This window comes from Microplitis mediator, chromosome 5, assembly GCF_029852145.1.
Source record: "Microplitis mediator isolate UGA2020A chromosome 5, iyMicMedi2.1, whole genome shotgun sequence".
NCBI classification, from domain to species: domain Eukaryota; kingdom Metazoa; phylum Arthropoda; class Insecta; order Hymenoptera; family Braconidae; genus Microplitis; species Microplitis mediator.
The window spans coordinates 80,322-105,674 of NC_079973.1; the positions used below are offsets into that span (position 1 = coordinate 80,322).

Here is a 25,353-nt window from a genome sequence, read left to right on the forward strand (position 1 = left end):
TAATTACACCGGACGTTCTACTTATTTAATGTACGTCAGTTAGTGATATGAACATTCATTTGTATAGGCCTACTTTCATTTACGTAAAATCAACCATTTCAACAAAACATAATATTTTATATTACCTACACACTTCCGCTTTTCTCTAACTCAAAGCTCACTTAATACATATATATTTTATTTAAATATTATATAAAAACGCATTAATTTAATTCTGTGTTTTACACAGATTCTACTCACTCAGATAAACTCGAAGTTGTGCTGTTTTTTTTATTATTTTTGCGGCTACTGAATTACACAACGGAACCGTCAATTCGATTACGTAAATTATTATTTTTTCCATCAGAAATTCCGTTTGGCTTATTGCATTGGTAAACCACAATATTTACGCTCTGGGTTAGCTTAAGTCTAGATAATTTTTTTTTTTTTTTTCAATCAATTTTATTTATTTTTTTTTCCTTATTCCCAACTTTCATGGAAGTTAAAAAATTTTATCTTGTAAAGAAATAGGAAATGTATAAAAAAAAAAAAAAAAGTAGGTCGTAAATTAGAGTGGGACACAAGGTCTTTGTAGGTTTCGGCGAGGTCACGCTGACCTTAAAATAAAAAGGAAAAGTTTAAATACAAAAGATCTTATGGTGCAAAGTATTAACAGCAGGTATACATAATTTATCCTGGGTAGAAAAAGTATCTGCTGGGGCAGAGATGAGACCGGAAGAAGGCTCGGGCAGGATACAAGGTTCGTCGTTTTCAGCATTGTATGCCGGGTTTACACCGGAACTGTGGGAAAATTTGTTACTCTGTCTCCTCTGTCTCCTCTGTCTCCTCTGTCTGCTAATGACCTGGCGAAGCTCATGGATTTGACAGACTTGACACATCATCTAGTCTAAAGCATATTATATTAACCTTTTAACTAACTAAAGCTACGCTTTTAGTTTACTGCCATTATTATAAACATAAGGCATTAATATAAATATAGGCAAAAATATAGATAACTAGGTTGTACATAAGAGGTGAGGTAATGAGTGAGGATAATATTGCCTGTGAAAATACGGATATTATATTATATTATATTGCGTGTTTATATGCTATTTAGAGTTAAATTAATTAGTACATACTTATGTATGTGCGTACTTATTTTTAAATAATCCCCATAATACCTTTAGATATCAAGTATCAAAACATAACATCCATAATCATTTGTTATTATCATTATTATGTTTTTCTCAAGACTTGAGTTGGTATTAATTATATAGAAATAGGGGACGTAAATGATAATGCATAGAGATTTAAACAAAATAAATAAATTAAGTGTAAATATCTGTAGGTCTTTAAAGATCTTTATGTCGATTTTACCCATGAGCAAAGATATTTTTTAAAAATTTTATTAAGGTCTCGTCAAAGTAATGTACAGTAGGACATGGACTTGTAAGACTCGATGGATATTTCGCATTTTGTTTTTATTTTATTTCCGCTCCAGATACAGACAACCAGGCCGTCCTGCCATAATCGGCCTTAGGCGTGTACATGTGCGCATGTCCATGTGCATGTGCATATGCGTATCTATCGTATAAAACCCTTTACTTGTTGTCTGGTTTTCCATTACATCCTATACGCATAATGCAACTGATATCATGCCTGTATCTATAATTCCTTGTCTCCCTGTTCCACTATCTCATTATAATTTTTACAATCATTTTTTTTTTATCAATTAATTATCATAATTAATTAACTTAAAAATAATAGAAAAATATATATGTATAAATATGTAAAAAATTTTTTGGATAGATATTTATTTAATTACTTAGTAGTAACAGCAGTTAATTATTTGTTAGTAAAAATTACGAATAAATAAAATAGCGATAAGAAAAAAGAAAGTCGGAAGTTAAACAAGTTGTGTTAATTTTAATCTGATCATCTTGCAGCAGTAGTTTATTCCGCTTGTTCAGAGATGATTGCGAAATATTGCGGACTGTAAGAAGTATTTCTTTACTCCAAGACTCATCATGTGGTTTAGCTCCACAAGTTAAGTATAATATCGTTTTGAAATGACTATATATATATATATATATATACTTGTTTGTGTATACATATATAATATGTATTGCAATAACATTATTTACATCCACACAATACAACTCATCGCATTCTATTTGCTATGTACCGCACATCTCAACAGTCCCTGTACTGGCAATGTAGTACATATATATGTACTATACTCAATATCCTCAGTAACATGAGATTGTTACGGAAATCTTGATACACCCACGAGAAAAGAGATGATGAGCCAGCCCTCATGTGCTAATTTAAATTGTCAATCGCGGTTACTTATATAACCCAATGATGATTCATTAACGCCACTCTTTTTACTATATATATATATATCAAAACGATAGAATATCGTAAAACAATCCGATGAGCTTCTTCTGTCTGCGGTAGATCGCGTGTCGTTTTCTCGTCGCAAATCCTCTACTTGGACACGTGTTCTCCTCTATCGCGATCCTTAGTATTAAACTTCCACTTGTATTATTTATTTTTATCATCACTTTTTACCCCGTATCATCATCTCATTAGAAAAAATAAATAATAAATAATTTCACATCCTGTGTAAAATATTATTTAATATTTAAATTTCTTATGCGCTCAAATCATTAGCTTATTATATCAAATAAAGTTTCAAAGTTAATATCCTACCATTGATAAATGTCTATAATCCTTAAGTCTACGGATCGAATCCTGTCCAGAGAGTGGTCAATTTCATTTTTCTTTTGATGAAAATAATTAAATTATACAAACTTGTTTAGCTATCTATTTATAAATTCTAGAATAAATGGTTTTAGTGAAAGAATTTTAAAATAAATGAGTATAAGAAAAAAAAAAAAAAAAAAAAAAAAAAGAAACTGCATTAAATTATTTAAAAACTCAGCTAATTTTCTTTGCTCAATAATTTATCATATAGTACCCTGAGAAATCTCGACACATTTCCCATTCTCACCATCCTGTCCTCTTATTCGTCTGCATTTCTATATACATATATATATATAAGTATGTAATAGTTGTATAGTTGCATTAATTCGTCCCACGGGCGTCGAGAATCCGGCGTTGTTCACCTCCACCGCAGGAGGCTCTAGCACCTGTTGCACCTTTTGTTCCCCCCCCCCCTTTTTTTTCCTATTCTTCTTTTCTTATTCTACATTCGTTTGTAAACTTCCCACCGCCCAAGTCATGGCATATATCAGCACCAGAAGTACCATGAGTACCAGATCCGACCGACGAGACCTGTCAGTTAGTTCTTCACTATTCGCCTCCATCCAATGTATTATTTACATTCATACTTATTCACTTACACACACACACACACACACACAATCATAGAACATGGGCGTGTGTGTACCGAGTATTATGTTATGGAGTACACGCTACTGTCGTGGAAAACACGCACATAGCATCAGCATCAACAGCCGTCGACGAGAAACAATTACATATGGTTAACCGGCAGCTACTCTCCAAGACTACTCACTACAACTAAAAAGTAAAAAAAAAAAGAACCTTGGCTTATGAATCTACACACATACACACACATATATATATATTGAAAGGGTTAAACTTACAAATTACTGTATTGCGTGTCTCAAGGCTTATTCTGAGATTCACCACGATGTACTACTCTAAAGTAATGTAGTGATATAGTGATGTAGTGATGCAGTGATCACTTTAACAAGTAGTACCTTTGGTTAATAATATCCACTAGTTTACTAGACTCCAGAGAGTCCAAGTAGTCCTTTCCCTTCGGTCTCCAGCAGATATTTGTATATCTATATACTCTATATATACACATGTCTCCAGTGCTCGTAAATATGCCCACATACGTGGATGATTTAAGGTTATACACAACGGGAGTCTAAAGATTCCAAAGCCATTTGTTTATTTACTACGACGACTTTTAAACTTTTTTAACTTATTGTATATTGTAATTATTATCATTATTGCTACCCAAGTTGTTTTATATTTATGTTGGAACTTTAACGATCTGTGGATCGTTATTTTCACTGCAAATGCCAGGCTATGATTTTTCAATTGATAACGTAGTATACTACTATCTCACATGTTAGTTGAGCATTTAAATTACACAAGTGTCATTCATAAGTCGTTTATCTTGTATACTTACCTTCAATTTAGTTTACAGTGAGCAAGTACATTTTTGAGACTGATTATCACCGTGACTCTGCTTCTTTAATTGGCCAGAGTCTTTTTTTTTTCTTTTTTTTTTATATTTTTTTACTAACATTAATCTTGTTAATTCGTTAAGGAATTGATCTTATTTATCATTAATGTCCTACAAAAAAGATCCCAATTTATTCTTAAAATTTATTTTGACAATAACTATATTTTAACGGTTATTTTATTTCGTGCACCGATAATTCGATACTTTGTCCAATTATATATATCTAGTCAAAAAAAAAGAAGAATAAAATTAAGTAAATTTATTGTTGTGGTGAAATGTATAGTTTATATGTAACAAATATTCTTATGTTATTATTCCATTAGATTAAATTACTTGGGTAGTTTCTTCTTTTCACCTTTATTTGTCGTGTCGTATGTATGAACAACCGTTATACCCTATACATGTTCTCATCACGTTCCTCATCTAAACAGTATTACCAGCAGCAGCAGATACTATACTTATAGCTTCTCAACACATACGAGTTTAGATTTATAAACAACAAAATATTTTCAGTTTCACACATACTCTGCTAGCTGTAATAATAATAATAATATTACAGCTTATAGGTGCACAAAAGTACTCGTGACTTGTCATAAAACCCATATACGCGAGAACTAATTTGATGCGGTACAGGAAACAGCACGAAACATGTAGCACGTACACTTGCCAACAAATTTATCACCTACCCGGTAATTTAATATTTTATTTAATGACAAAGAAATGTAACAATAATCTAAAATATTTTTAATTAATAGCCCCCTATTAACTTGATATTCTACAGTTATATAAATTTAAATTCTGTGAATATCTAACAACTACTTTCTGTATGTTATTAGATATTGTACAAATACAATAGCTAATAAAATATAAATACATAATATTAAATGGTTTTATTATTATATTAGATTCTGATGAGACTGACACACACACATACACACTTTGACCCTGTTAAAATTATATTCCAGGATATGCAATGAGAGAGTAGTCCACGTGTATCAAGTAATACGTAATTCATTGCATTCACGTAATATTATTATGATGCGTCAGTTATATATACCGTACGATACCGTGTACAGATATTATAATACAATCAAAAGAATGGATATATATATAACTTACTTATCTACCTCTTCCTATCCCCTATCAAGTTCATCCCGATGAGGTTTACCGTCAATTGAATCACGTACGTGAATTACTTCTGCAACAATATATATATATATATATGCATAACTCGGAGCTGAGCTGAGATAAGTTGAGCTGAACTAAACTAAAAACGGTTACGTGTCGGCTGGCTTATGTGTATTCAGGTTTACTCTTTGGAGAAATAATAAGTTAACAGGACTAGTCACATGCCGACAAGCAAAGCTATATGAATAATAAATTCATTTAATTAATATTAATACTAATATTCTTAGTACTCATTACATCAATTACAGTTAACAACTTTTTGTCCACAGATCATTGAAAATTTTTCAATACATAATTATATTAATTGATTGTGGAATATAAAAATAAATAATAAATATACAGGAAATAGAGAATTATGGAAAAAAAAAAATATTTCAAATTTTTTTAACAAACAACTCGTCATGTAACAAACATCCGTCATTGGAAATTTAATATTTTTTAAAATTTTAATTTATTTGTAACTTGGTTGGTTGGTTGCCATCACACACTTTGAGACTACTACTCGTTTCGATATCTCCTGTGTATACGCATACATACGCGTACATACTCGTACATACGCATATCCGGAAGTATCTAATTTTCTCTTCAGTCGTCCACTCGACGCACTTAGTAAACCTCCTCTTCTTGTTCATCTCCTGGTTGTTATTCAGCATCATCTACTTTTCTTCCTCAATTTTTTTATTATTCTTATCTCAGCTCCTCGAGGAAGATTATTCTTCTCGACTCCTTGATTTCCTCCTGTATATTTTCAGTACGTATACGCAAAGATGCAATTACACGTCACTGAATAATCATATCTAGTTATCACACAGAACCCATATAATATATAATAAATTTTTAACTGGAATCTTGTTGTATATAAATTTTAATATTCACAAACAAAGTCAACAACCACGTAAGCATACTACAGTATGTCAATTTATCAATAATTAAAACCAAAGATTTTTATTCTCTTTAACCGGAAGCTAACTTTTGGTATGTGTAATTTTTTATGTTATTGCTTTTTAAGATGGAATAACGTGATTATTACTTGTACAAACAACTCGTTTTTGTCAATTAAAAATATGTCGGTTGTCAGTAACAGCAGCAACAGAGTGACCGACCAGGTTATTCTTCAGACCGATTTGGTCGGTTACACTTTTTACTATAACCTGCAAAAGAGTTAATATAACTTCTCCACCTGATATGAGCAGAGGCTTAGTGTGCCGAATGCCACTGGCTCATGCTACCTACAGTCAATTAACGAATATATATATATCTTTTGTTAGTTATTTTTATGTCTGGTTTAACGAGATAACTGTTGTTGTCAAGGATCCTTGTTTTTTATCTTACCCTTTCTCAATCCACTTTAAAGGCTAAAGATTTAACTTTAAAATGAAAAAATAATTTCATCATTACAGCTAATTGTCAATTAACTTTAATAAATAATTACAATGATATTTAAAAAATATTTATCATGGATTTGAATAAAATTATTTTAAGTAATTTGGTATTAACGTTAAATAGCGGCAAGCGGTATTTAGTAAAGACCAGTATCAAGAACAAGTCCATGGCAATTTTTCTACTCGGTAGCTTCTCGCTGTTGCAAATAAAAGGTGCACAGTTTATACTCACATATTATTACATACTATGTATAATATACACCACCATCACTACCACCAGCAACATCAGTAGCATCAGTATCAGCATCAGCAGCAAAGCGTTAACGCACAAGATGGCCTTCGCAGCTAATAATTATGTAGAAATATTTTGTTGTTTTATTATTTTTTCTTCCAGTCCCTTCCTCAGACTCCTCATTTCTCCGCCTCGCCCTGCCCTGGTCTGCCCTGGTCTGGCCACATCTCGCTAACTCGTCCTGTCGGGCTTCTTTCTTCTACGCACATAACTTGTTCTCTCCTCTAACCGCCCGACGTCACATATCTCGAGTCTATATTATTATTATTATTTTTTTTTCCCTTATTTATATAGAAAAACATTCGGACCATGTCCTATCTCTCACACATTTTAATGCAGGACTTGTTTAAAATCTCAATTCCCCTCATCAATAAGACTTGTTGATAAATTGCCCTAGCTTTAGGAAAATTTTTTTATATTCAATGTATAAATACAAATATATCTAATTAAATTTATTTATTTAAAACCAACCGGATATCTATCGATTTACTATAAATAATTGAACATTGTAAAAACTATTATTCAATAACGAAAAACATAACATTCGTAACTGTGAATTGTATAAAAAAGTTCTAACCCCCAGGAGGGAGGAGTCAACAGATGCTTGTCTCGTCGACAGATGCGCCCTTTCCTTTAAAACATGAGTTTTATTTTATCCCGAGGCATTGGCTCTTCTGTGTACATATTATATAGATTTAATAAAGAAAACGTTCTCCCAAAAACAAAAAACTCCCACCAGTACAAGTTTCGGAATTTATTTTTATTATTATTATTTTTTTAACAGAATTTTTGGGTGTGAAACAAAAAAAAAAAAAAATAGTAAAATATCAAGTAGTCTCGGTTATTTCTTAATAATATTCTTCAGTGGCTTTGACACTTTGCATTTATCTCATTTATCACGAGAGCCGAATAGCAAGTCACTTCCAATGGATGCTTCACAATCTCTTATGTCCTTAAAATTTGTCTGTCAACTTTATTTTCAGCCCTTTTGATTTCAATGCAAAAATTTATTTCGTTTTGATTAATTCCTGTCTTAAATTATAAATTTTTTTATTTTTATTACAAGCAATTAGCTTGTTAATTGTTTTTTTATCTTTAATTTTTATTTCTATCCCGAAAACTTAAAAAACGAAAAGATAATTTTTGTAAACTAACTTTGAATAAAATTGTTACTAATTTTCATTACCTTTTAACCTAAATCAAGTTAATGACACCATAGTCAAAAAAAAAAAAAATATACAGACGGTGATATCAAATAAGAACTTGTTTCTTCATACTCGTGTCTTACAAAATGAGGTAAACATCATCAGAGTAGAGTATATAAGTATTAAATAAATCCCATAGAACGTGGTTTAAAAAAGTCTTGATACTTGATTCCCATCTTGTCCTCTATCTGATGATGATGCCGTACGGCACCGATTATGTGAGTAGTCTTAGCCGAGTGTGACTTGCTGTTGCTGTTGCTCATTCCTCTCTCGGTGACTGGACCGCTAGGTCGTTTAGGTCAATCAGGAAGGTCGAGGTCCATTTTCGTCTATAATAATACTATCTCAGATTTATTACTTATTACATGCCATGCATTGTATGTACCATACTATTACATTTCTGCAAACAATCCTTCTTGGTTACAATATAAATATATATGTAAATATAAAGAAGAAGTAGAGGTGTGCTGCGTAGATTGGAGGAATGTATGCCAGCATCAGTTGGGTCAGTTTCAGTGCCCCTTATACTTTGTCCAATCAACAAAAAGAGACTGAACAAGAATAATAATAATAATAATAATAATAAGGAGAACAAGACGAAGAAGAAGATGTAAATAAAGGTGGAAGTGGTGGGTTAAATGGAGGAGTGGTTTATTGGCTGACTTGGGTCAAGGTCATTGGTTAGCTACTAACGTAACGTCTAACGCGACTTGTGTTGTTTATTGTTATTTCTGTTGTATATAAAATAGAAAGAGTATATTGCTTGTCAATTAATCATTATCTCTCAGTCTATTTATTTCTCTGTTGATCTCTTGATCTTACGGTCTCTCACGGTCTCTCTGTTGGTCAATAACACCAGCATTAGACTTCCTACGTACGACCAAGTGTAACTGTGCATGCCCACATGGTTCATGTGCAGTGGATATTATATCAACAACTCGACGGTGTCGCGCATGCTGCTACAAACGTACCATACCTGTGTATGGTCATATATGTTTATAGGTTTATATGTGGTACTCATAACCATGGTTACTCATATCATCAGAAAGTTTGCTTGGTGCATGGTTGCTTCAGCCACGAGAAGACGAGATACCCCGGATTTACCCCGTTGGAAAATAAGACAGTTCAGCTCATCCGCTCGTTCAATATCGAGAGAGTTGACTAGTTTTATGTTATCAAACCACCTTGTTTTTATTAATATTATCTTTTTTAAAACTTTCGATATTACATATTATATTTTATGACATAATGTTGTCGATTCAAGATATACAAATAATTATTATAATTTACGTTATTATTTATTGATTGGGTTTATAACTTTTTCACTTATCTATTAAATTATTAAACTACCAAGATATTTTTTAATGTCATCTAATTATTGGTTGTTTATCTTTAGATAAAATCAATGTTTGTATTTATTTATTTTTTATACACAAAGCACATAACAGTATTCAAATTTAATTCTATAAAGTATATAGTCACTATATCACGTGGACAACTGTCCTGGCACACGTTTTCTCAGTGTCTTGAATCACGATATATAAAGTTTACTCACGAAATCAATGGATCCTGGATTGGTCTCGGACTTTGGTCACGGTTAAATCAGATCCTGGTTCCTTTCTTTTACAATTTTTTTTTACGTTTTCAAATTCATCTTTTCATTCCACCCCCTTTTTTTTTTTAAATAAAAAAAAATACCGTAAACATAATGAAATTCACTGTGTTAAAGTTGGTAGAAAATCGATAAGATAACTTATATAAATAGCTTAAAGAATGGGTGTTATTCGGTTATTCCATTGGTGTATAAATATCGATAGTATATGGAATGTTAGCTCTAATATTATTAAACAAAAATTTACCTCTTATTTTTTATACTCTTTGTCTCTGTCTGAAGACAACAGTAAATAAAACAGACTGGTGTATTACCAGTAACCAGCCAACTTTATCACAATTATATTAATTATTATTAGACTAAGGTATAAAGACCCAACATGAGACGTAAATAAAGGCAACCGTATAGTAGTAAACTAAAGTATTGGCATAATAGCAATAGTAATAGCAATAGCAATAATACTACTATCAAGAGAGTAAAGAGCAAGTGAGCTATGAGTGAGCGAATATATGCAGTAGCTATTGAGAAGCCAAGTAAAGTTAATGTAATATAATATAATATAAGTAAAGGCGATAATCGGTGTTTGCGGGCGTGCCTAAGAAGCCTAGTTTCGTTGATACAACACAACAACATTTAGTTTAGACTATAGCTGTTGGTTGTACGTCTATCTTCTAGCCCGAACCCGGAAACGCCCTGGAATTTATATTGCGTACTCTCACGATATAAGAACAGCCCATACCTACATTACATTATAAACTACACTATATAGTACATAGTCTCTAGCTGTTGCTGTGGCTGTTGTTAGTGCTGGATCAGTAGTACCAGCACTACTATAGCACTACTAGCACTACTAGCAATAGAACATCAGAGGAATGTAATTGGACGTAAGCGCGAGCGAGCAGTAAATGCTTCTCTGGTCTCTACTGGCATTACTCCGCTGTCTTGTCTATTTTTTCTTTATTTTTTTATTTCTTATTTACTTACCTTAATTTGCATGGTAAAAAGTACAACAACGAATGTTACTAGTATATCCTCGTATTGACAAATTATTATTAATATACTCAGTTATTAATTAATTTAAAACTACTGGGACAGTTGATTGTTGTACAAAAAAAAAAAACAATAAAATTGCAACTTGTGGTTTATTATGATGTACTTGTAATTAAAGAAGTAAGTATACTTGTAAATGGTAGTCAGCTCCAACCGTAGATCAATAATTTATTATTGGATTCCAATTATCTGCACTGAATAAATTTATAATATATAGTTATCAGTATTAATTCGTAGTAATATCTTTGTTGAGTTATAAATTTTTCTATAGAAGAACAACGCCTGATCGTTAGCAAAATAATTATTATCTTGGAAGCGATGTTGTTAGGTTGTAGGTTGTTTAGATTTTTTAGGTTTTGTGGTGACTTTGTAGACTCTTTAATGTTGACTTAAGAATTTCTTAGGGCCGGGACACAATCGTCCCATTAGCCAGCGATTCCACTTATGTTAAGATTCTCTTGTTTTCTTCAATCTTCTGGAGCACAAGTTACTGCTAATGCTACTGGTATATGCTACTGCTTAATATGACCAGGTGAAAAATCTTCCATTTCAACTATAATGTAATTTAAGTTTTTAGCCAACAACCCCTAGATATATACATATCTTTTTTATTTTAAGAGACAAAGAAGAAAGTCTTGGATGGATATTTTATTGCCTTTATTTTTTTATTGGCTCTGTTAAAACACATATTTTCTCGATTCCTACTACAGACTACAGTATACCAAGACCTTCCAAGGCGGCCTCAAGATCAACTCTCATTTTTTTGCCATTAAAAATAAAAATACTGTTTCCTTTTGGTTTTGATCTTGTACATATTGTACGACAGTGGCGGTTTTACAACTAGCAAAGTTGAAACCACACCTCGAATCCAGCAAAAGCTGACTCATCAGTTTCTCAGTATACTATGAGTATCCTTCCGAAGATTACATCCAATTCAAAGTTAAATTTCGTCGAAAAAAAAGTTAGATAATTATTTTTATTGACAAATATTTTTTTAAATTACTTTAAATAAATTGGTATAATATTGCATGTATTTCACAAGTTTACTTTTTAAAATTATCATTTAAGATCGAGGCCAATTATTTTTTATTTCATATTTTAAATTTTTATATACGATTGGAAAAAAATGCGTCGCCCATTAACCAACAAATTCCAAACTCACCAACACTAGAGTATCGTTTACTTAGGGATAGGCTCGAGTTTTCTTTCTGCAACACTTAGAGCGGCGCCTGATCCCAAGTATACACAGAGACCGCAGAAAATCGTGCGATTATCCTCACACTCGACAACTAACATTATCGTGCCTTTCTTCTTACTCTTGCGCTTTTTTCATCATCATCATCATCATTACCATCATTATTATCATCATCATCATCATCATCATCATTATCATCAACCAGCAAGCAAGCAAACAACCAGCTTGCCAGCCAGCAATACCACCAGTACTCAAAACTAATACTAATACTGGTACTATTACTAATACAACTGTATTATAACATCCGGATGGATGGAATAGCTATGAAGATTGATCTTCAATTCCTGGGGTGTACGAATTAATCACTTGAGGCACTGAAGCTAATCAATGTCTTATATGTCTTGTGTACGTCAGCTTACTGCTGTTATTATTGCTGGACTGCAATGACGCCTGTTTATATATATATATAGAGAGAACATGTAATATAGAGTAACTTTTCATCATTTGATAATTTTTATTATTAAATGACTGACGGGAATAAGGTGTGAGACATGACCAATGAAATAATTTTACCCTTCATGGCTACTACTACTACTACTTATACCAAGTACATTCGTCAAACTTATATAAAACTAAATTGCAATATGTACTAATGCCGCACCTTACTATGTCGTGAATCGTCTTAATGTGAATTTAACACGCGGCCTCCGGATAATCCGCTGCTGTCTTGTTGCTCTATCTTACACGCGCTTATACTTATCCGCATTCCATCTTTTATTTTATATTATTATTATTTTATTTATAATCCCTCACATCAACCTAATCGTTTCTATTATGTCAATATTTTAAAAAATGAATATTATAAATGATTAATCTTATATCACTTATTCTTATTAAATTAAATTTGTCAAATATTTATAAATACAATTAATAAATGTTTAAAGTAAGTAAAAATTAATTTACCGTCATTCACTTGTCATAAAATTCGTTATACCCTTACCACAATAATTATTTAAATAATAATTCTTCAACATCCGACATACTGACCCATATCAAATCGCCGCGGGATAACACGTCAAGTTTATAAACTCACTTACTATTTATCTCGCCCCTTGCATCAGAGACACCCGAAATACTTATTCAAAATTAAAAGTCATCATCGAAAAATAAACCATGACTCAATTATTAAAAAATAATAAATAAAATTATCTTGCTACTGTTTCCAATAAATAAAGTATATATATATATATATATATTCTCAAGTAATATCACACTAGAATTCCTTTTTTTACCTTGTATGTAGCTTACCATATATTTATTTAAATCTATATTATGGATATTTTTATGTTGTCTTAAGATGCTTTGCATACATTTCATATTTTTTTTATTATAGGATATTAGAGTTGATATATATATTAGTCATCATTGTTTGACTCATGCATATTATATTTTTGCATACTGTGTATAATCTATATGTACTTGTAGATATGTTTATATGCGTGGGTGAGCATTCCTCGTTTACTTTTGCTAAAATAAAAATTCAACTTTTAGTATATATTAAATATTCATTTAATTATTTATTACAACCTAAACCAAGAGTGCAAAAGTATATACTTATAGTTGATACACACATTAATTTTCGGTATTTTTTTATATATATAAAATAGTTATATCTGTACTTATAGCCTGTAGCAACTAACACTACACCCAAGGTATATTCCAAAGAATTTATACATATATATATATATATTTATTTATTACCGGTATTTACTGCACGAACGGTATCCATTCTATGTAGGTTAGAATGTGGGTGGACCTTCTACTCGTTACAACTCGAGTTCTCTGCATGAGGATACAACAAGTACATGCGTTTGTATGTTCTCTACTTCTCATTCCTCTCTCTTTTTTCTTCTTTTATACATAAAATAATATTTGATACTTAATACTTTACACTATATATATTAAAAAAACTAAAATTCAAAAATTCTCGTATCTCAAATAAATATGTTACTGCACAAGCAGGCATAAGGGAGTATAATTTAAAAACTGGGGATGTTTTTTTGGTAAATTAAAAATCTATTCCCCGTAGTGACGGAAAGATATTCTGGACAAAAAACGTTTCGATGAAAATAACGTCTTGGACAGTTGATAAAAGCCGCGGGTACGCGTGCGATGAACAAGCATCAGCGGGCGGTCACCTCACCGCTGGAATGCGCGGTCACCGTCTTCTTACTCCTTTGTTGTCGTCATCATCATCATCATCATTATTATTATTATCATTATCATCTTTTCTTCATCTTCGTCTTTACTTAGTTTTAGTTTCTCAATACACGCTAGAACTGAAATATTTAAAATTTTTACTATTGCTCGGCATGTATCAAACTTTGGACACCGCGTAAAATATTCATAATTTATATATCTAAATGTCACGTTACGAATGCTTTTTTCATATTTCAATCACTCTCATACTCACATTATAATTTAAGTTACCTAATTTGTTGAGAATTTATTTAAAATTTTAATTTTAAAATTATTCTCATAGTATAGAAAAATTAAGTATAGTAATTTTAAGTCATATATATACTTGAGATTCGTGTTAAAAAAATTTCCGCATACGAATAAGTCTCATAGCGGTCTCGCAAGGCTGGTCATGTGTGTATGTTGTCCTCTAGATAATATTTTATTTGACTTGTCGTTTTACACTAGCGTCATTTCTTTTCTTATATATATCATCAATTACATGATCTGATGTATATTTGCGATATTAAACTCAACCAATATTATTTTTATTTATCAAATTTAAATAATTTCTCGTGATAAACAATAAGGCATTCAAGTTTTTAAATATTATTAGTACCGCTATATAAAAAAAAAAAAAAAAAAAGTAACAAGTCTAGTAAAAGAGAAACACACAAAAAGTGAGTAAATTAATAAAAAAAAAGTGCAACAAGTGAACGTGGATTATTTTAAACAGTACAGAGGCCCATTGAGTTGAACGCACATGAATACCGTAAACTCACGTACATATGCGCGATCTACAATAAGAGTCTGTATGCTGTGGTGTCCTGGGTGTATACTTGTGAGTCGAGTACTTGTTTAATGCACTGCTCTTTCATAAGAATTGTTTTTTTTTTTAATTCTTTTTACTTATTTCTTTTTTGTTTTCCATTACTTGATTATGTCAAACGCAAATACTTACAAATGCTTGTATTTAGCATGGAAAGTTTAATCATTTTTTATAGAAAATATAAAACCAAATTTTTTGTTTAAAATTTATCCGCCTAGTTGGGTATGTTTTTTTTTTTTTTTTATCTACATAAATTAAATTTGCTGATATTAATGACAAAGTCAGAGTTGATAAAGTAGAAACTTAAATCGATTACCAATTAAACCAATCTCAATCTGTCTACATTTTATAATAAAATATAAGATAGTTTACTGTCGGAAGCGAATAAAAAAATCACAAGATAAAAGAAAAAAAAAAAATAACCGAGTCAAAGAACGATGGTATAGAGTGTAAATCCTAGTGATTTACGCTCACCCGGATGCTCTTTTCTTCCTATAACTCTACCTACCAACAACGACGATTATACACAGACAAGAGAATAACTTAATATTTATATGCATTTAAAATATCTGACATGAACATATGTAGTATTTATGCTCTCACCTATTTATGATATTATATAGCTTATGATGACCTTTTGATTTTGTATTATTCATTACTATTACTATCACTATTCTCATTACAATTTTTACGAATTTCCATATTTTAATATAAATTTATTATTGTTGGTTCTCATTATTAACCACTAAACCACGCAACCTCGTTAAATTCAAAGTATCTCAATTTCTCTATTTCGCGGTCAGTGAAATTTTCGTGGGTGTAACAATAAAATTACATCAAGTCATTCAATATTATTTATACTTTTAATTCAATTGGTATAAATCATTTAATACACTTATTTGACATTAAAGCGACTTGAGTTGAATAAACACATAATACTCTCATAATAGAAATGTGTGTACTAGTGTAGGTCTTTTAGTTTTACTGGTTGTATCTTTGATAATGACAAGCTGTCATTTGTACCCAGCAAAACATAAATTCCTCAACAAGTTTTTCATTCATGACGGAAATAACAAGCTCGCGTGATCCAAACGTTAAATTTCCTATACTTATATATACTTTATACCCATACCTATTATGCCCATTTCCCAATATGCCTATATATATATTATTGTTAAAATATCGGTGAAAACTGAAAATTCAAATTTTTTTACATTAATAATAATACATACATGTATATTAAGATTATGACAGACTGGAATATTTATTTAATTATATATATTGACATTGTACTTAATTGCAAGCCCTAATTCACGACAATTAAATATAATAATATCTGCCTTTTAGTCTTTAATTTCCGTTAGCAATTTACCTGATTATTTTTACGCAATCGCAAGTAAGTTAAGTAAACATAATTGTTAATTACGAAACCGTCAAGTCCATCCAACATATTATGTTTTGATGTAAAGATGTAAGGAAGTTTGTTATAAAAGACAGATATCAAAGTTTATCTAACTGCACATATTATTATTACAATCCACGTCCTGAAGCTAATTAACAAAAATACCCGCCTTTTCTGAGTTTAAATTAATAGCATTTATCTCTAATGTCTAATATACATACGGTTCAAAGTTTTTTAATTTTAAATCCACAATCAATTAATTTTATAAAAAATTTTTATTTCCAATAAATTTTATTTAATTATTGTAAAAAAATATTTTATTCCCATTATAAAAAAATGAGCAATAAAATTACAAGACCGCAATTATGTGGACTCGTGCAGTTACGTTTAACGATATATTTTTTTTTACACCAACATCAGTTAAGAAGAAACGAGTGTAGGGGTGTTGTGTTTCTTCATTTTTTTCTTTACAATTTTTTAATTTTATTTTTCGGCCATATGTGCTGTCAAAAGTACACATGAGCTTGAATAAAAGCATCCTAAATTTTACAGGCGACGAGAGACATACTCATTCATTTTTATATATATTCTTATTTTTTTTTTTATTAAAATTTTTGTTGGCATCTCTCCCTCCCTCTTGTTATAAAAAGGCGAGTCCCGCGGTCTTGTCTGGTTATTCGCGCAGTCACGCGTTTTATTTAAAAGCTGAGGTAACGGACGAACGAATGAGAAACTAAAAAATAATCTAAAACCGCAATATCACCATTTTAGATTATTCGACTCTGTTGTCATTGTGTACACGGTTACTTAACTTATTGTTATTGTTATCGTGGTTTTGAATTTATTATTATTCATATATATATATAATAAAATACATCGTATACATACATTATAAACAACATTTTGCACTCTGTCGTTATGTTAATGTACGCAAAGATATATTATTATATATGTTTATAAATTATACAATCTACCCAAGGGCTTCGACTTGTCTTCATCACATGCGTCTCTGTTTTTTTTTTTTTCTATCTACATTTACATATAAAATTTATAAAATTTAACTATCGTAATTGCATTTAAGCTATTTCATGTGATAAAGTAAAAACAGTTATCAGTTATCTATCACTCATGTCTATTTTTAGTTTGGTTTGATTTTTAATCCCAACTCGATATAAACTTTTTCCTATAGTTGAAAATTAAAAGTAATAAATTATTATTAGCATTAGTTGAAAGTTAAAATTTATTTAAAATACACAGAGTATAAGATGAGTCAGATGAGTCATCGAGTACTGACCATTTCAGGTCATAGTTCTTGGGATTCCAACATTTCCAACAAGAATGACGGCTTTTCCGATCTCCACAAGTGTACTACCAGTTGTACCAAGTTGTACAGCTGGCAGGTGGTGACTGAAATCCTCAGAAGGCTAGAGCTCTATGTACATTCAACTCTAAACTACAAAAGAAAAAATAATAATAATAACAGTAGTAGTAGTAGTAACACTAAAAATTTAAATCCCGAGTACAACCCGAAATTTACAAGTAACGTATCCAGCAGAAACCCTGGATAGTATAAAGTATATATATAAAGTCTAAAGCTAAATTGAATGCCATTCAGTTAAATTCGTCTCGTCTTTAGATCTCCATTTTCTCTTTATTGAACAACTGACAAATACAAAGCCATACAGATATTTCTATAGCTCAACAAGCTCAACAACTATACAACTACAACTGCTGACTTTGATAACTCTTGTGAATGGACCACTTGGAAGTTTAACTCTGCGAATATTATTGGTCATAGTATATACTGACTGTACGTTAAAGAGCTCATCGTTTTATAACTGAATATAATTGTATACAAAAATAAAAAGTTAAGTGTGTCAATGCCTTGAGGGTTTAATTAATCTTGTCATAATTTAATTCGTACAATTTGCATTACACGATAAAAAGCTTTATCAATGCTAGTTTATTAGATTAAATAAATTATATAATAGAAATTGTTTGTTAATGATTTCATGGATTAATCGAGTCTTTTTAATTTTCTGTTACAGGTAAGCTAACCGATGATACCTTATAATATATACAATATGTGAGGCGTATGATGTGAGTATGGCTATAAAATTAAGTACACATGGCATAATCGGTATTTTAAACTACAGAACCAATACTATGTATATATCTATATCTAAGTGAGTAAGTAGCAGTATGAGAGTAATAAGTGTAACAATTTAACAACTAAACGATTTGCGAGTGTGATGATAACTTGGTCATTTGGTTCGCTGACGTTAGATTCATAAATAAGAAATCATAAATACAATTAAGAGGATAGAATAAGTTTTATCTGTTGATCGAAAACTTGTTCCTATATTCTACATATAAGAAGAAGAAGAAGAAGAATAAAAAGTTTACTTGTTGTATCATCAATGTGATGCGTCGATTCACATTCACCAGGTCTAGTCTTTCTATAGAGTCTATAGTCTCTATTACGCTGATTAATGGGATACTCTGTACGATCCGTTCATAAATTTAATATGTCAAGACAACGTATACTATCGCCCAGAGGGTGACGATCTATTCATTTAAATTACTTAACTATTAATTTTGAATATCTGTCTATTTTATTCAAATTATTAATTATTACTATTAACTTTTTTTTTTTCTGAGTGTCGAACAAAAAAAAATAATTATAGTTGAGGTTATTTATTATTTAAAATTCTTTTCACACGTTATCTAGATTTTACGCTTTGATAATTCTATTTTGGCCGAAAGGAAATGAATTTTTATGTTCTCATAAAACAAACTTTAAGTAGGAAAAAGTATATTTTAATGAATTTTAAATTACTTTGCCATAAAAAAGAAAAATTATTAAAATTTATTCAAATCGCAACTTGTAAATAGTCTATGACGTGATTTAATTCTTTAAATACTGATAAAAAAGATCGTACAGTTAAAGTGATTACGCGATGCTTTTTCATTTAAGTTATTTCTGAAAAAAAATAAAATATCAAATAATATAATAAATTAAAATAAAAAAATTAAAAAATGAAAATAGTTGATAGAGATAATTTATTATTTATTTTGTCTTGCAGTATTTCAAGGAAATTAGAGAGATTTATAACTTGACACTTAATCAATTAAAATGTTTTTCTTCGTCGAGATTGTCAGTAAAATAATTATTTAATTAATAAAATATATTATAAATATGTATGTACAAAAATAGCTATTCCGATCATTAAATTAAAACTCTATTGCTACACTCGGCCTGATAACAAACTGTCGTATTTTTATTATAATCAGCGCCAGCGTCACTTTCATCTACTGCCAGTGCTCATTCTTGTGACCTTCAATATAAAAATGATAATAATAATAACAATAATATGCTATTTATACATCTTCATTATTATAATATAAAGTGAATAAAATAAAATCCATTTGTCAGATAAAATTCCATCTAGCCACGACCATTTGCAAAATATCTTTTTTATTATCACTTTAAATAAAAACAATAATTAATATCCGTTTCAAAAGTTATTAGCTATTTTAAACAATATTATTATTATTATTATTATTTAGTTGAAAAATAAAAATGAAAAATGATCATCACCTTTTAGGCTGAGGAATTTAAAAATAAATTATTAGGACTAATCCGCTTGTAGATTTGATAAAAAAAAATCAGTTGTTCTCTCGGGCTGAACCTTTTAAGAAGAGGATAGATCATTATATAAAAAAAAAAAAAAAAGAAAAAAAAAAGAATCTTGAGAGTTAAAGACGAGTCGAGAAGCCCAGTGGCTGGTGATATAAGTATTTTAATTCAACAACCGCGTATCTCAGTGGTCCGTTCATGTTTCTCAATTGCTTGCCCGTGATAAACGACTTGGCTGTAATATAATCTCGAGTCTCAATAATTTCTCAAGTGTCAGTACTAAATGTTGTATAAAACCAGCCATCTCCATCAGTCTCATCATTTTTATCAACTCTATTAAAAATAAAAATTACGTCTATGGTTAAAAAAATTTAATCAGCTCGCGTATAATTAATTAAGGTGGCTCAAATAATATAAATAAAATGATAAAACGCACCCTTTTAATAAGAGTAGAAAAGAGTAAGAAGAGTTAGTTTGGTTCTGGTTAAGACTGAGTAGATATAGAAACTAAAAGACGTGGCATGTCTATACTTGGCCTCGCCTCGTGGGCTATGGCTATATCGTTTATACAGTAGTATCTCAAAGGTCTTCGAGTGCATCGTATCGCTCCCACTTACTCCATTACAAACATTATGACCACGTTTCTTTACCACTTTACATTGTTAACATTAACATTAGCTTAATGTCAGTCAATCTATATTTACTATTTCTTAAGATTCTTAACATACATGTCGTAATTATTAATTGATAGCTCTTTATACATCTATCTATCTATATCTTTCCGATGACTAAATACACGTTAGATTCAAAATATAAAAAATAAACGTGTTAAACTCTGTCTATTCGAATGAACAACCAGAGAATCCGCGTGTCGTGGTGCGTATTGCTACCTGGAATTTACGATGTGCCTAAAAAAAAATCTGGAGTGATGTGGTTTAAATATTACAAGGGATATTATGATGTCCGCAAGTATCACGAGTCGGTGAGTTTTTATGTTATTTAACCAAAAAAAAAAAAAACTTGTTAACAAGACTATCATTAGAGTGAAAAAACAAAAAAAAATTAAATTAATTTTATTTACGGGCAAGATTAAATAATTTAAAAAAATTTTGAGTGAGTCATTTGGTGATTTTATTTTAGTTTCCACCTTTTATTTAATTTTTTAATCTATCAAGAGTTTTTGTCAACTTTTGGACTTAATCTTATTCATTTTTAGTGTCTTGGTTCTTGGATCCAAGACAAGGATAAAATGAGTGCGATCACATATCAGGTTGTTAAACTGTGAATGACGTGACACAAGACACAACGTTAAAGTGTGAGATAGCTTCTTTTTCATCTTGTTCTTAATAACTCTACTTTTAGTTCTTATTTCAATTCATCTCGTTTTTATACTTGGATCAACTCCAATCATTCGGTTATTTCGATGCACCCAACTCTTTTCTTAATTTATTTCTCTCTTTCTCTTTCCAATCGCTTGACACTGATGGCAATTTTAATTCAATCCCGTTGCCACTTGTCATTTCAAAGCTTCTATTTCGGCTGCGCTATCCAATTTCTTTATACAAAATCAAGATTAAATATTTATACATAAAGATATTTACTAAAGTCATAAAGATTTATTTTTTGTCACCAGGAAATTTGTTTAAAGCTATTATTTATTTTTTGTTTTTATAATCTCTTAGAAAAATGTGTAATTTCCAGAGCCAAATATTTTTTCAACCTTTTTTTTAAAGATAAAAAATAAATTAAATTACTGAGAACAAGTATTTTTCAATTTACGATTACCGCTCTGGCGCTAACGGTTTTTATTTCCTTACACGAAAAAATTTCAGCGTATTTATTTTTAGCATAACATTTAAACTCACGGCATCAATTTTAAAAATTTATATCCTATTTAATTATGACTATTGATTTATTTTATGTATTTAAATTTAAGCACATTAAATATTATAAATATATTGCTGGCATAATCTCTTTTATAACAATCGCCGGCCCATTGAACTCTGCCCGTTTATTTCCATAAACGCACCCGGTATTATTATATATCTTAGTCGGCAAACTTTAATCTTTTTCAGTATAATAAATCAATACATTATTACCATACAATTAAACTAATTTTTAATGACACATTACTTATAACTCACAATCATTAACACCAATAAAAATCATAGTCAGATAAAACAATCGTTAACCCCAATGAGTTTTATCAAACAACCAGACAATTAACATTATGTGTTTAGATTTTAAAACTAAATTTATATTACAAAAACACAATAGCCCCTGAAAATATTAGCAAACAATTTAAGTGAATCATGACTAAATTAATTTCTCACGAGTTTTTTTTATCCATGATAAAAAAAAAAAACCCCACCAGGCGTGATCAACATCAAAAATCTTTTATGCTCTATTATTAAAAAATCATGGGATCAGAAAAATAAAAGAAAAAAAAATAAGCATACAAATCAGGGTTACAAAGTCCCACGGTTACCAAACAATTATCCTCTCACAGCAACTGTATTACTCCCATCAAGGGGTGAGATTTTCTCTAGTCTAGTTTAGGGTTCCACCACTAGGGCTCAACCACTTAGGGTTTAGAGTTTAGACATTAATTCTGGGTTCCTTCGTTTTCAGTTATAAAAATTCCTCAGCACTGAACTCACCTTTACTAAAATTTTATTTTTTTATTTTTAAATAAATATTTTTTACTTTATGTATTTATTTTTATTTCCATCGAAAAATAAATGCATAACAAGCTGTCTGTTAAATTAAAAATTTGAGTTATAAAGTGGTCGAGTAATATTTTGGACACTATATATATATATATATATACCTAATACCTGTATCTGTTGGCTATACCTGATGGTTATTGGATCCGTTGGATTGTTGCAGACAGACGCAATGTAAATTGTAAAACTGTTGGTCCTTTGTGGCCTCGAAGGTCAGGTTCAACAAATTACTTCAGGTGAGGATAAAAAAAAAAATAAGTGTTAATAAAAAACGAAAATAAAACAAACCTTCAAGATGGGCCAAGAGGGAGAAAATAAAGCGTAGGATGCTAATAAATAATCCTGAATTCATTTTATATATGAAACTACTGTCTGCTGATCCATTCATTCCGCGAAATTTGATACAATGTACAATTTCTTTATGTAAATCTACAACCGGAGGATTTGAAAATTTATTTAAATGTGTTATACTGCAGTATCAGGAAATTCACTGCTTTTAGAGATTTATTATATATATATATATATATAGTGGTGTTTAAGCGTGGGGTTTTTGGCACGGGGTCAAGAGACAGTCTGCGAATGTCCGATAATATTTCTTGAAATTCTTGAAAATAGCGCTCAGTTTTAGTTTTAAGAATTATCCTTATTTTATTTTCCCATGCATTCTCATTAAATTTTGTGCTGTGTTAGTTTAAAGTTTGTGTTCTCTGGTGTGTATATATGAGCTCAAGGGTTATGTAGAGCACGTTTAAAGTTATTTTGAAATAACTAGATTGTTCAAGTGCACTGACCGACTGATGTACAGATCTGCAATGTAAGACATTTTGCCAAATATTCATTTCTCAGAATCCCTCCGTGAATTTAATCACTCCAGTTATTCCGCGAAATAGTATGTATACTTAATTTAGCATGCAATCGTTAAATAATTTGTTGGCAAAACGGTTTATTATTTATCTTAAATAAAATACGGAATACGATAACATGAACAAAAGTATATTAAGAATATAAACGTTGACATGTGCTTAATATGTTGATGCTACTTTTAAAATATCTGCACAATAAAATAGTTAACATGTGCGATCTCTGCGAAAATTTATTTTCACTGTGCGTGTTAGTTGCTCACAGAAATTTGAAACCTTTTAATAAAAATATCTACACAACTTTCTTTTGATATTCTCTGACTTGAAATTTTCTTCCCATCCATTTGGAAAAATATTTAAAATAAAATATTATGCCCGTTTAATATTTTTTTTTTTTTTTTTATCGATGTGAGATTTAACGATCGCACTTAACATTTACGACACTCATCCGTTTATCCAAAATTGTACTCAAGTTAAAGAAACTTATATACTACCAACGCAGCTATATATATGTATATATATAATAAACAGACAGAAGAAAATCCGTACGTATCAGCAACAGCAACAGGAACTTTAAGAGCCTTGTTTAGTCTTATTTAGTCTTGTTTGGTATCCGGTACAGTATGAACGGTCCATTTGGATGGGATTCCAAAAAAAAAAAAAAAAAAAAAAAAAAATATCTCATCGGCGTCAAAAAACGTTACTACACCCATAATACACACAAGGTCGTCGCGGGCTTAACACAATGATTCTCCAAGACATAAAATACCCGGAAGAATGTGGTTTACGATAAACTATCTCTATGGCACTTAAACGCATTTTTTCGTCTTTACTTACAATCACACGCCTACAAGTACTTTCTAAATAAAATATAACTGTACAAAAAAAATTTATAAAATTATTATACAATTTTTAAACCATTGACCCCGTCTACGAAAAATTATAGTCTATAAAAATATTTTTTATTGTTACATAAATTATTCAGTTGTCAAGACTTATAGTTATAAAATAAGTATAAGATAGTAAATTTTAATCAATTTCATTAACTGTTAATAAAATGTTAAAAAAAAAAAAAGACTGCGAGTCTAATAATGAAACGTATAATAGAGGACAAAAGATACATAACAGAGCTTATTTACTCGGTTAAAATCAGTTATAAAAGTATTTTTTTGCAACCCTATCATCAGCCGCTATAAAATTACGGTAACCCAGTGACCAGAAGTCCCGTGTCATTGCCGTGTCCATGTTACTCTGTTTCAATCTCTTGTAAAGTTTGTTATACATACAAGTGACAATACTACTACTACTGCTGTGTTATATGTATATGTAATGTCTAATGTGTAATAAACAAGTGTATATATATATAGACGAGACAAATTCCCGTTTTCCAGTGTGACCGAGTACGAGCCATTATTCTACAATAAACGTCTGAGTCACATTACATCCTATCAAATGGCGACACTAAGAATCACTGCAATGAGAAAATGAAAAAAAAAATAAATAAAATAA

The 25,353-nt window shown here is 30.3% G+C and overlaps 1 protein-coding gene across 6 annotated transcripts in view; it reads left to right on the top strand.

Annotated features, from left to right (window-relative positions):
* Positions 1-25,353, top strand: part of LOC130669086 (rho GTPase-activating protein 20-like) — a 100,188-nt gene that overhangs the window by 62,511 nt on the left and 12,324 nt on the right. The window contains exon 1 of one of the 6 annotated variants that reach the window (XM_057471774.1): positions 20,846-21,240. The exons of the other annotated variants lie outside the window; for them this stretch is intronic. Within the exon in view, the coding sequence (XP_057327757.1) occupies positions 21,106-21,240 (135 nt within the window). The 5' untranslated portion in view covers positions 20,846-21,105. Of the gene's footprint in view, positions 1-20,845; positions 21,241-25,353 lie in introns of those variants that run through there. 6 annotated transcript variants of the gene reach the window in all.